Below are 13,725 nucleotides of genomic sequence, written 5' to 3'. Positions count from 1 at the left end.
TTTATTATTTATATATCTATATTTAAAAAAAACATGAACTACAATTAACAATTCTAAAAACAACGAACTTTCTGGAGTGAAATCAGATAATAGACGGGTATATATTGCGTATTTTAATAAAAATGGTGTCCAATGTTTATATTTCGTCAATTGTAGAAATAATATTGTGTCATGTCGGAATCATTATTATGGACGCCTCACCAGTTGTACAATTAACTTAGTTATGTGTAAGTTTAAATTTGTTAAAACTTATTACGGCAAGCGTCGGCCGGATGCATCGGTCCGTCAAGTCATACGGATGGGTAACGTAACGTTAAATTAGGCCCCCTCGTGCTCTTAGTCAAATAAAATTATTTGTCACACAAACTAACTCAACTGATGGTGAGGTGATGGACATTTCCTTTAAAACAGTAGGTACTCGTATTTATATCAGTTCATTTATTTTACTAACAATATTTTCCGAGGTTTTAAATTTCATTTCAAGTTGCACTTAAGGTTCCTATGTCACCTAAGGTTGAAATGCCGTCACATAATTACGGTACGGTAACGCTAATTCGTTATTCGCGTTTGCGCCGATCCTATAATTATGGATGGTGTTTACCAGTAGGTAATTGGGTCTACCATTTTGATAAATAAACTCGAAATTCAAAGATAAATAAGTCCCATATCGAACAATCGATTCATCGCTGGACATAAAATTATGTCGTTCTTTAATCAGTTATCTGGGTAAGCAGAGCAGTGCCGCGAATGATCCAATAGTCTGAGGGAGCGTCAGCTGCCAGCAACACAGGCAGCACAAAGTTGGTGCTGTGGCCGGTGGTGGAGAGAGTGCCCGCGCGCTCCGACGTCTTGTAGAGGGGCGCCTCGTAGCGAGGATCCGGTTTGGGCAGCTGGAGAACCGGATAAAACCAAACCACGGGTAGAGGAGGATTCATTTGACCTGGGGTTATAAAAAACGTAATCAAGTATTCGTTCTATTACAGACTATTTACCTAGGAATTTTACTATGGACGCCACACAACACAACAACAAATTGTCAGCTACATTCGGTCAATTTGTGGCATTATCTAGGAAAAGGGACCTTATTGTCGATGGCGCTTACGCTGCACTGCGTCGCGCAGCGTTGTATTTGTATCGAAGCATCGTTTATTACGGCGGAAGCGTCATCGACAATAAGCTCCCTTTTCATAGATAACGTCACATTTGTGTTCTTGTCTATACGTAGTGCATTTTATCTTATTCCATTCATTCGAGAAACCGCTTTCTACCGTTGACCATGCACTCTGCTCGCCGTGAGTATCGTGGCCGGATCATAAGGGTCGATCGTGCCCTACCATCACGTTTCCATGTTAGTCAATTGTACCTGGCAACGCATCGACCAAGCAATTGCGTTCGGCGTCCCAGCGCGCTGCATCGATGAACAGCCCGTGTATGTTTACGCCGTCCGTCGGCACCTCCAGAATGCCGTACACGTCCTCGTCGGGTTCCTGTCCAAGGATAACTTTCAATGGGGTTGGCAACTGTCAAAGGTTTTTTATAGATGGCGCCGGCATAGGTTTCCCCTGTTTATATTATAGTTTTGTTCTATAGGATTTGGCTTAAAGGTCGTGGATTTTTTGGGAACCAAACCATAAAATTACGGCTGGCAACTCGAACCAAGTCTCAAGCCATGTGAGCTCTGTCTATTTTTATATTTGAATTCCGAGGCGATAAACACGCGTTTTTTTAATTCTATCACCTTTATGTAATTTGACTGTGTTTTAAGGCGCTCTTATAGACGGATTTTAGGTTTTTGACGGGGTGAAGCAGAGGAAAAACTAAAAGGGATACGGTATATAACTCGTGTCGATTTAAAACACTCCCTTCGGTCGTGTTTTAATTTATCGCCACTCGTTTCGGATTTCCTATTTTTCGCACTTGTATCGTAATGTACTATTGTAAGTAGTGTGTGAGGAGTACGGCATGTCAATCCGTAACATGAAGACACACTCGCTCCAGCACGTCCCCATAAAGGAGTTAAATTAGTGTTTCATTCGAAGTAGGTATTTTTCACGATCCTAATTAATTTTGATGCGTACCTATTAGTGTTACTTACTAGTTTTGAGGCATTTTGCCTCCCATCGCCACGTATGCGTAGCTCAAGGAGAGTTTATTTTTTAGAGCTAATTATATTTAATAGAAATATCTATCAAACACGATTAAATCATACTCGTAATACTGATGGAATAAGCCATTTGATGGTGGTGGTGCATCGGTAAAATGAGGTCGTAAAAGTGTGTGTACCTACCTTGTTTTTCTTCTTGTTCTCCTTGTAAACGTCCTCCTGCGAGAGGAAGGTGCGATGGGGCGTGAAGTCGAACATTAGCGCGTCGATGGGCACACGGTAGCGGCGCGCGTACGACTGCAGCGAGCCCGTGAGCAGCCCCTGCGGGAAGAATAGCCCCGACACCCAGCTGCTGCGCTGACTCCCGTCCACCAGCCATTTCTGATCCACGCAACATCAATGTTACTTAAATCATTTCGCCAAGGAAGGACTAATCCCTATAAGGTTACTTTTTCCTCTGCGTTGGAAGGAAGATTATATGGTGACGCTTTCGTAAAAATTAATGCCTGTGCCAATTATACGGATTCGATTTACGAGCGTACCCCAGGCACCCCAAGTGAGCCATGGCAAAAGTGAGCTGGCACAACTCTACCATGATGATGTATTTTGCCTAGTGCACCTGCATCACTATTTTCAGCTTCGAACGCTCGTATAATATAAGCAATGGTTTTATTTACTACGTTTCATTCGTTACTTATAAGTAAGCACTTATAACTTTGGGAAAGCAAAGTAATTTTATACTGGAAGTTAAATGTAAAGAATTGGTATGATACTCGCCTCTACGAAGTCGACCCTGAGTACGAGGTCATGTATCCAACTGCCGAGCGATTTGAGCGAGTTGTACCCCTTTTTGTGCCACATCGCGGGCACCTTGTTGTTAATGAAAGACGTATAAACTTCTTCGAAATCTTCAGACATAACTACGATGCCCTGTAAAATTAAATATTACGTACGTACAGTTAGGTATTCTATTATTTTGTACAATTACTGTAAGACAACGCTGTTCGAATAATAAAAAGCGGCCAAGTGCGAGTCGGACTCGCGCATGAAGGGTTCCGTACCATTTATGACGTATTAAAAAAAATCTACTTACTAGATCTCGTTCAACATTTTACCACTTAGGACACACATTTTACCACTTTGGAAGTGTCTCTCGCGCAAACTATTCAGTTTAGAAAAAAATGATATTAGAAACCTCAATATCATTTTTGAAGACCTATCCGTAGATACCCCACACGTATGGGTTTGATGAAAAAAAAAAAATATTTTTTATTTTATGACTTATTAAAAAAACTACTTACTAGATCTCGTTCAAACCAATTTTCGGTGGAAGTTTGCATGGTAATGTATATGATATATTTTTTTTAGATTTTTCATTCGGTTATTTTAGAAGTTACGGGGGGGGGGGGGGGCACACATTTTTTCACTTTGGAAGTGTCTCTCGCGCAAACTATTCAGTTTAGAAAAAAATGATATTAGAAACCTCAATATCATTTTTAAAGACCTATCCATAGATACCCCACACGTATGGGTTTGATGAAAAAAGATTTTTTGAGTTTCAGTTCTAAGTATGGGGAACCCCCAAAATTTATTGTTTTTTTTTTTCTATTTTTGTGTAAACATCATAATGCGGTTCATAGGATACATCTACTTACCAAGTTTGAACAGTATAGCTTTTATAGTTTCGGAAAAAAGTGGCTGTGACAGAATCGGACAGACAGACGGACATGACGAATCTATAAGGGTTCCGTTTTTTGCCATTTGGCTACGGAACCCTAAAAAGGTAATTATGTAATAAGTAAGATTAGTAAATGGTGCATTTTATGAGGGCCTGTCTGAAAGTTGTGCGCTGCTCCGGCTTTACTCATGCGATTTGAATATGATTTATACCATTGTGAGGGATTTTTCAGTATTTATTGAGGTGGTGTACAATCATTTTTAGAAAACGCTTAGTTTTTTTAAATACTTATATTTATTAGATACTTGTCGATGGTGATCAGTTCTCGAGACTCCATGTGTGCTATCGTTTTATAAACAGTATTTGTTTAAAGAAAAAGAACGTTTCTTGCTTATGATAATTGCGAATCTGGTCTAATACCACATAATTTTGATTTAGTTAAAATATAATAAGACTTACTCGGTATCAACAATAAGTAATTACCTACATTAAAAGTTGATATAGCAGATATTAAAAAAATCGAGATTTCTTTATCGCTCGAATACGCTAGAGCGATCGGATAGAGAAGCAGCCAACAAAATTACTATTTTGTTTTACGCAGTAAGCCCTCTGAAAATTAATTTCGTACAATTTCTTTAACTCCGCTCAAAAATCTCAAGATTTATTGATTCGGTCAGCACATAGTAACACTGAATGAACAGTCATATTGTTACTTTAAATCACGGGGTAACTTGCATATACAGGGTGTTTATTTAGTCACCTGTAATAATTCACGGGCGGAATATATAGGTCATACTGAGCAACTTTTACTATGGAACTTGTGAAAAACTAACTAGTACAAGGGATTTTTTAGGTTACTTACTTATCTTTTTTGTATAGTTTCATTAATACACAAATATATTAACTATTTATTAATTAATACCTAAAAAAATCTCTCTTTTAGATTTATTAATTTTCCCTCTCATTTTTACCCTACCACACGTAACTTTTACCACATACCGCCAGATGGCGTATTGGCGCTACGATGATGATTTAAATTAGTTGCATAGTGCAGCGTTCTTCCTTGTCTAAAATTATGTTCTCTTTAAAGTTTAGATTGACACCGACTTAAGAAACTAGTAATCACCCGGACGGATGTCTATTTACTTACTATTTGGTACGAATTACTTTTTGGCAGGAATTTGCGTCACGACGGGATAGGGACTGGAAAATGACAGGGGTGGGGTATATAAAAAATATTTTTTGTGTTTCAGCCAGTTGTTTTTTATAAGGCCCTTTTCCCTTAAAAAAAAGTTATTTTGGTTTTTTATTCCCATTTTTCACAAGCTTTTATATTTTATGTAACTTGCAATGTATGTATGTACCTATAAAAAATATTTATTTATAAGTTTCATACGTGATCTGATCATGAAGGGTTCTCGACAACGCACAGCAAAATATGATAGACGAATTTCAAAAAGGATAGTTTCTCTATAGTCGTGTCCGACAATGAACATATGAATAAAATGTAGTTGAAAGAAGTGCTCTACCTTTATGGCTTTCTGCAGCTCGGTAAGCGAGGAGTGTATGAGGCCGAGCAGGGTGTTGAAACGGTCGGTCTCGTGAATGAGCACGGTGGTGAGCGAGTTCAGTTGACCCATGTCGTCCAGCTCCATGAGCGCGGGGTTGATGGTGCTCTTGTCGATGCTGCGCGCGACAGTGGCGCGCGTGCTGTCGCAGATGCGCCACACGATCTGGTCGGGCGTGTCGCCGCCGCCGCCGCCGCCCATACGCGGCTGGACTTCCACTATCGTGTTTATTAGTGTATTCGTTTCTTTATTCTGAAAGTGAAAAACATTGTTGCAAATGTGTATGTTGGTAATATTTGTTCCCAATATTGGTACTATTTAACAGAAATCAATCTAGTACTGCTGTTGATTAAAACCAGTCAACAATAGCTAATATTTTTTAGCCGAAGGGGCGGAAAAATCATAAGGTAGGTATCTACATGGGCGTAGATGGACAAGGAGGAGGAGGACTGTAAGCGTAAAGTAAGGAGAAGGGTAAAGTATTACTGTATAATATTGTAGGCGAAGCGCTGCTTCATAATCTACCTAGATGCCGCATAATGTGCAATGACGTATGTTTTAGAAGAAGGTAAGAAACAAACCTCAAACGCGATGTTGGCGTTTTCATGCATCCCGAACACTTCGGGGCTCTCGATGACCGGCAGTGTATCGACGTATTCGCGATACACCTCCAGCTTGTCTTCCCTCGGGCAGTAGTAGATGCCCGACTTGGAGTAAGCGTAGCCTTCCTCCAGCGTCACGGGTGAGAAGAATTTCTTCAGGATCGTGGTCAGACAGCGCTGGTCCCACATGTCCGTTACGCGGCCACCGTATGTGATCAAACCTTGAAAATATTTTCAAATAGTATCGCAGTTCGTTTGTTGTATTTAACTACATAATGTAACATAATATACATAGGTATGCAAGTGGATGAGATGATCTGTACGAGTGAGATAAGACGGACACGAGAGGTGTTAGATCATTAATCGGGAAACGCTTTTAACATAAAATATTAGGTGCAAGGCAACGGTAATTGTCACTTTAGGAGTCATGAATTTAGGAGAGTATGAAAACTCTTTATAAAAGTTGAGGAAGAGTTATTTCTGCAGAAGGCGTGCGCGACGGGCATCGAGCAATGACATGATACTAACTAGTAATGTACTCGAGTGCGGCCCAGGGTATGGCGCCGCTCTCGCAGAACATCTGCAGGTTGAGCATGGCACATTCGCGGTCGCTGTTGTTGAACTCGTAGGTGATGTTCCAGCCCAGCGGGCCGAACTTTTTGCGCTCTTGTATGATCGCGTGGAACATGCATATGCCGAATAACATCGTGCGCCAATCTTGGCCGAGAACTGGAAACATAGGGACCGTTTATAGCCTCGTCTTCACGTCTATTTGGCCAGTCGATTGCGATGGCAGATCTGGAGCCGCAACGCGGGACTGTATTTTAGTCAATGTTTACAGAACCATATGAAATATTGAGATTTAACAAAATTTTACAATAAGAATAAGAAACCATTTATTGCCACACAATATAAAAAAACAGAAAGGTCACAAAGTACAATGATTTATTTGAAAAAAATGGCATGCGTAGCAAAGGAACGGGCTCAGCATACGCCGCGTCAACCATTACATTACAAATTGACTGCGCAGCGCTGATTTTTAGTCCCTCCCACACACTCGCACTGAACCACATTGATATGACATGCGGGTTAATGGATTTTTTGTTTTATTACCAGAGATATAATAGATATAGAATAATTATACTCGTAGCTTTAGCTTTTTTATTATTCTATAAATTTATATTTACCTAAATTTATAATACAAATAATTTCATAAAGTACATTGATTAAGACTTGGTTTTAATACATATTTAATCAGTATTGTGTAGGAGTATGCCTAAATAGGTACCTAAAATATAACGCGCATTTCTCTACTTATGGTTGCACAATCTATATTCCGATAAATGCCATCTTTTGCGTACTCGTATTACGATCTCTGGTAATAACCTACCGTTATTCTCAAAAAAGTCCTCCTCCATTTCAATAAGTGCTCTCTTCACATTCGCCTTTAATCCCTTCGGCGGTTCGTTGGTGACCTTCACAGAGTTCTGCAGGACCGACACCGGGAACTTCGGAGTCGGCATCGAACTCAAGAAGAGGCGGAAATCGTTGTGAAGCAAACCGGGGTCGGTGGTTAGTCTAGCCACGATCAACTCCAAGCTTAACATCCATGAAGCAGCCAAGTGACAATTCTGCAAAAATTCCATTACCTTCCGCTTCTTAACAGTCTTCGACTCAGCAGCCAGATTTAAATAAGACCCCCGAGCATGACTTGCGTTTTGCGTTATCGCACGCAATTCTACGATAATGTTAGCGGTACACCCCGAAATTCAGTAAAAGGTGTTAAAAGCATGACAATCGGAACGAGTGATCTTTAATAAACCAATTTGACCCATAGCACCTATAAAACGGACGAAAGGAAGGAGTTATGACGTCATCTTTTTTATACGAGAATAACAATTGTTTTGTTCTGTATTACATACAACACAAATGAAAGGGCTTACCGAGCCGGCTCTGTTATCACTACAGGGTGCTTTTGTTATCACTTATCACACTCTGAGGGGCGAATATATAAGTCATACTGAACAACTTTTACTATTTATGGGGTCAACCTTGTAATCGCGAAAAAAAATCAGGTGTTCTAAAGAAAACACTGTCTCTCATTCACCGAAGTGTATGAGACGGCAGAATTTGTCCAGTATGACCTACATATCCACCCCTCAGAGTTTAGTGAGTGAACAAAAGCACACTGTGTATCAAATCATTACATTTCAGACACTTGTTTTAAATTAAAATGAAAATCATTTTCAAAACTCCTTCAGATACGATACCGGTGAACCATTTTTTCTGAAATATAGGTACTTACCTCAAATGATACCTAATATGAGAAATCAATTTTGAAAATATGTAAATTTACTTTTTTTTTACTAATATTTAATTATTACTAAGTATCATACCTGATACCCATATCGAGTTACTCAATTCTCAGGGTGAGCTCGAGGGGAGGCGTAGTTTAAAGGTAACTTTTTTCAGTTTGTCGCTTATATCTCAGAATCTATATATAAGTCCTAGCGATTAATTCTTGCATAGACAATTTTTACTATGACTTACTGATTCCGCGATATAAGCGTCATCTTGAAAAAACTCACCGTTAATGTCTCGAGCTCACCAATCAGGACTTTTTCTTACATAAATCGTAATACTAAAGGAACGTGTAAAGTAAACTGAATTTCATTTCAATACTCCGGGACTTAATTACCTTTCCTCCTTAGGCTTGAAATTGAAATAATTTGCCAGTGGAACAGAGCTCGTTTGTTCCGTTTCTTACGATTTTCGAAAATAAACAGAATCTACTTTTTGTCTTACACTATTGGGTTCAAAAGTTCAGTTTTAGATACTTGGACGATAAATAATAAAAGTGAAATTTATATTATTTATAAAATAATCATACTTTTCAATTTTCTGTAGTGGTGACTAACTCTTCTTCAGAAACAAGATCAGGGTATAGAAATTTAATGTTACCTTCTATTAGAGCAACCCTCGCATTTTTGCATGTGGGCGGGTCATAATCTATCGAACAGGAGCGTGTCGGTGAAGGAGGCGGTGGACGGGAGCGAACTGTTGATAGTATGTTATGTACAGGTAATAGACTACTGACCTGCAGAAAGACCCAGTCCCCTTTAGGTTTCGCTGCATTAATCATCTTTTCAGCCACTGGACCCTGACCCTGGCCCAAAGAAATTGAATGCACTCGATCTCGTACGCCCATTTCAGTGGCGAATCTCTGGAACGCCCCAAATGGATCTGACCCTGTGCTCAGTACGAACACGAGGGGTATCGAACATGTGGTGTCTGCATATCTGAAAAGTGAAGTGAGATTTTGTTTTGAAGTAACTTTATTTCAGGCAGTTTATAGATTTTAAAGTAAAATTCATATTAAGATTACGTTAAATAATTCATGTAGGTACCTTAAAATTTAGTTTATATTCATTTATTATAAGTTCATTAATTATAAGTGGCTTACATAACTTCAAATAGAGTCAGTACAGACTGTAAGTATATTCAATTTATTTATTTAACATTTTGAACTAGTCGCCTATTAGTTTCCCCATATTACAAACACCTTAAACTAACATACATAGTTAGACCAAGATCAGTCTGCATCTGCAATGATTTTTATAGCACACTTGCACTGCGTGTGCTATCATAATCGTTGCATACTTATCTTGGTCTAATTTTATTCAACTAAACACTATATTTAGACGACAAAACGGTGAGGCTCCGTTGAAGCAATAAACAGAGAATCGTGGAAAATCAAGAAGAGATGCTTTTGTCCAAATCAGGTGTGCACCAATCGTTATAGCTCCGTAGCGTAGCGGAATTATCTCTCTATCACTCTTCCTTATTAGTGCAACAGAGACAGTTGCGGTTCGTTCGCTACAGACCCGTTAACGATTGGCACCTTGTCTACGCACCGGTAGTAAAAAAAATTAAAATAACTGCGAATAGTTAAAGTTGACTTTCAAAATATCGTATTTTGGAGGCTTTTATAACAAAATAGTATTTGTGGACAAAGCTGCGTGCGTGATTGTAGTAGAAACGTGGGCTCTGCTAAGGCAACCCTGAAGCAGCATGTAAGTATAATATAAAATAATTAATTATATCAAACCGCGAACTACCGTTAAGGCGATTGTCGCCGTTTTTCTTCTAAATTTCTAGAATCTATATCTTCTTAACGGTTCAACAAAAAAATATGTAAATGTACGTTTTGTGTACAACATTTCTGTTCGACTTTTTTCCTGTGACGTATAGTTCCTTCATAAAAGAAACATTACGACAGGCCGTTTTACGACTAACTTTGCTTATTTCTATTAAACGGCTTATTCGATTAAAGTTATTTATAAGCTACAATAAATGTTTCGAACTGGTACTACAAATGCAATAAGTCCGAATTCGATAGTTTTCCACGGCAGAACTTGCCGAAAGTACAAAATAAGAAGGTCACTTCCGGTGCGAAAAGGGGGGGCTGATTTAACCCATCTGATACCGCAATAATAGTTATGGCAGCAGTTATACATTTACATGTAGACACTGAAAAGCAAAAAGTCTGCCAGTTTTTTTTTTTTGCCGGAAGTGCTTGGCATACGCTCTCAAAGGTGACCATGGGGGCCCCAAAATTAATCCATCTGATACCACCATGAAACCAATACCAGACGGTAGGTACATATGAACCCTCATTTCAGGAAAATATAAGTCTGCCAATGCTTTTTCTGCCGAAACACCTTGACAGACGTGATTATGTAGCAAGGTCACCATAGGTTGCCATAAATATACCCATCTGATTTCTACTTAATCCGTAAATAAATACTTGTTTCTCCAACGGTAACTATAATAGTTCGAAACCAATTATAGTTGGTGTCATCTACGATCACGCGCAGGTTTATCAAATTTAACTTTAATAACATGATATTACGCGTCAAGGCACGCGTCTTTGTAAATCACACTATCTATATTTTTTATTTTATTTATCAAACATCATCTAATAGGTAACAATTCTAAAAATTTAATACTTAAATTAACTATGGCGTTACTTAGAAACGCACCAGATGTCTCAATACCTACCTCAAGTCTCAATTCAATACCTAATATTAATTGTTGCTGCAGGGTGCAGCGACCCGATGGCAGCTGGAGAATCCGCTAAAACGTCGAAGTCGAACAGATAGTAGCTGAGCCAAATATCATGGGTGTCACAAAGGCGCAAAGGCTGCGGTGGCTCGGTCATCTAGAGCGAATGGGAGCCGATCGGGCGGTGAAAAGAGCGTTTGAGGGAAAACCGCCCGGCCGGTCGACCTTGGTATCAATGGGCGGATGTGGTGGACACGGATTTGTACGAGCTCCAGGTTGAAGACTGGCGAGAAACTGCACAGGACCGGGATCAGTGGCGAGCAGTAGTGTTGGAAGCCAAGACACACTTTGGGTCGCTGCGCCAGAAGAGTAAGTAAGTAAGTAAATATTAATGATTGTCTTAATCTGTCAGTTTGATGTATTCATTTGTAAGAAAGGAATACAACATAAATTAGCTAATTGAGGCTTATAAAGTTGTATGCATATGGGGGTATATTTTTATTATAATTTACGACCTTCATCCAATGCATGATCTACTCATATCAAACAACAAAACGTCTGCAATCGTTATTTATGCAACAAGAGAGGAAAGTTAGTTTTTCTTGCGAGTGTTGATTTTGAGGCCCGAGTAAGCGTAAAACTCAAAAACACGAGATGTAAAATAACTTTGCTCTCGTGTGATACATACAACTTTTCACTTCAGTAGTGAGAACATATAAAAGGTTAAAAAATTGACGAAAGTAGGCTTGTTCGAGCTGCTGAGGTGAAAAAGATTATAAACAAAAACTAGTATATAGCGCCCGCCACCCACGCGCCTCTGTACTGCATCTAGGGTTATAGATCCGGATAACCGGATATTTCGGATCTATATCTCTTTTATTGTTAAATTGAGAGAAAAATCAATAAAATCGGAACTAAAAAAATTCTTGCATAAATAGCGCTTTTTTAAATAGTATCAACGGTACTACAACGTTTTTACTTATCCGAAATAGGTAGAAGGTAAAAGGGTATTTCTCAATAAAAGTCGAGTATGTCTAGCCCACATAGTTCGTGAAATAATGGCAAACAAAAGTGCCAATTTTTGTTTTGGCTCTCCTGGAAAAAAAATTTTTTTCACATCTGACCATATGAAACTGATTATTGTTTCCAATAATAATTACCAGGGTTTCACTCAGTCGCCTTTGGGTCCTTTAATTAGAATGTCATCACAGTGCTTGCGAGTTGCGAGTGTTGTTATCACTGATTTTGTTTATCATTGTGTCGGTTCCCCTTCTTATTAAAAGGAAAATAACACGCACTACTGACTTATAATATTGATTTATGACTGTGACTTATGTAATATTGATTTGATTTCGGTCAACTTTGGTCATTATTTGCAGTTACTAACAGGATTTCTATTACTTTTTTACTACTCGTATATAATGGAATATCCCTGTAATGCGGACTGAATGAATGTTATATTGTATACATATTTATTTATTCTAAGCAATTGACCTCTATTTAACGACTTTTTTTTCAAAGGTACAGAAAACAAGTAATACTCAATCATTGCACATAATGCCGATATATGGAGATTGCTGAAAGGTGATGCAACACACTGCTGCTCACAGTGCTGTTCAACAAAATTCTATAGGAAGGCAAAATCCCGAAAAAATTCATGGGTCATGGCGCTCAAGTTATCTATGCCTTATATTCAAGAGCAAAGGCGATGTTTCACAGTGCAACAATTACAAAGGCATAAAATTCACCTCGCATACTCTGAAACTATGAGAGAGAGAGTAATTGGAGCGCGGCTATTAAGGCTGACCAGCATAACCGAAAACCAGTTCGGTTTCACAGCTGGTAAAGGAACAACAGAGGCCATACAGGTAATCCGAATTCTGATGGAGAAATGCCGCATCAATAAAGAAAATCTCTACATGGTATTTGTTGATCTAGAGAAGGCATTTGATAGGATCCCAAGGAAGTTGGTATGGCAGACTTTGCGTGCTCTAAGTGTACTGGAACACTACATCGCCCTCGTTCAAGGCATGCACAGGGCTAAGACTCAAATCAAAAGCCCCGCAGGTGTTAGTGAGCCTTTTCTCGTCGGCCTAGGAGTCCACCAAGGTTCCGCTCTGGGATGGACATGCATGGGAAGTACAAGGATTTCGCTATAAAACACGGGGCTGGTAAGAGGTTATACTTTGATACCCTAGTTACGTCAACGTTATGTGTATTCAGATATAAATAAAAATGTCTGTCCGTACTAGTTGTGTTTGAAATTACACGATGAAATGCAGCACCTCCTGGTGCCCTTGAACTTGTGGCGGGCCGAGCCTGCGGATATATATGACTCAGCTGAAGCTAGACACTACAACGAGTACAACGTAACGTGACTACATTTTACAAAATAAATTTAAGCAAGCAGTGCCATAGAAGGGATGATGCGACGGAGGACGATCCCTCAGCACTTTTATAAGACATGTTGGCTTGACAACAAATTGTTTAGATTTAGATAGAGAAGGAAGCAAGGTGTCGGTATATTAATAATAAATAATGTTGGTGAAGGTTAAATAATAGGTGAAACACACATATCGACACACACAAATTGTATTAAACAGGTATTAATGTGAGGTGCACAATAAAGAGTATTGTATTGTAATGTTAATTTGACGACCAGTTTGGCCTAGTGGGTAGTGACCCCGCCTACGAAGCCGATGGTCCCGG

General features: G+C 39.1%; 1 protein-coding gene across 2 annotated transcripts in view; it reads right to left on the bottom strand.

Annotated features, from left to right (window-relative positions):
- Positions 1-415: 415 nt before the first annotated feature.
- The window catches only part of LOC133515644 (dynein axonemal heavy chain 6), a 101,559-nt gene continuing 88,249 nt past the window's right edge, over positions 416-13,725 (bottom strand). For both annotated transcript variants that reach the window (XM_061848218.1, XM_061848224.1), the window contains 9 exons: positions 9,050-9,251; positions 7,343-7,583; positions 6,481-6,681; positions 5,932-6,173; positions 5,312-5,602; positions 2,882-3,034; positions 2,288-2,485; positions 1,364-1,487; positions 416-940 (listed from right to left, as the gene is read on the bottom strand). In XM_061848218.1, coding sequence (XP_061704202.1) covers positions 711-940; positions 1,364-1,487; positions 2,288-2,485; positions 2,882-3,034; positions 5,312-5,602; positions 5,932-6,173; positions 6,481-6,681; positions 7,343-7,583; positions 9,050-9,251 — 1,882 coding nt within the window. In that variant the 3' untranslated portion in view covers positions 416-710. The remainder of the gene's footprint in view (positions 941-1,363; positions 1,488-2,287; positions 2,486-2,881; positions 3,035-5,311; positions 5,603-5,931; positions 6,174-6,480; positions 6,682-7,342; positions 7,584-9,049; positions 9,252-13,725) is intronic.

Source organism: Cydia pomonella, chromosome 1 (genome assembly GCF_033807575.1).
Source record: "Cydia pomonella isolate Wapato2018A chromosome 1, ilCydPomo1, whole genome shotgun sequence".
Taxonomy (NCBI): Eukaryota; Metazoa; Arthropoda; class Insecta; order Lepidoptera; family Tortricidae; genus Cydia; species Cydia pomonella.
Note: the sequence above shows the minus strand (reverse complement) of the source record. Positions and strands in the feature narration are given on the sequence as shown.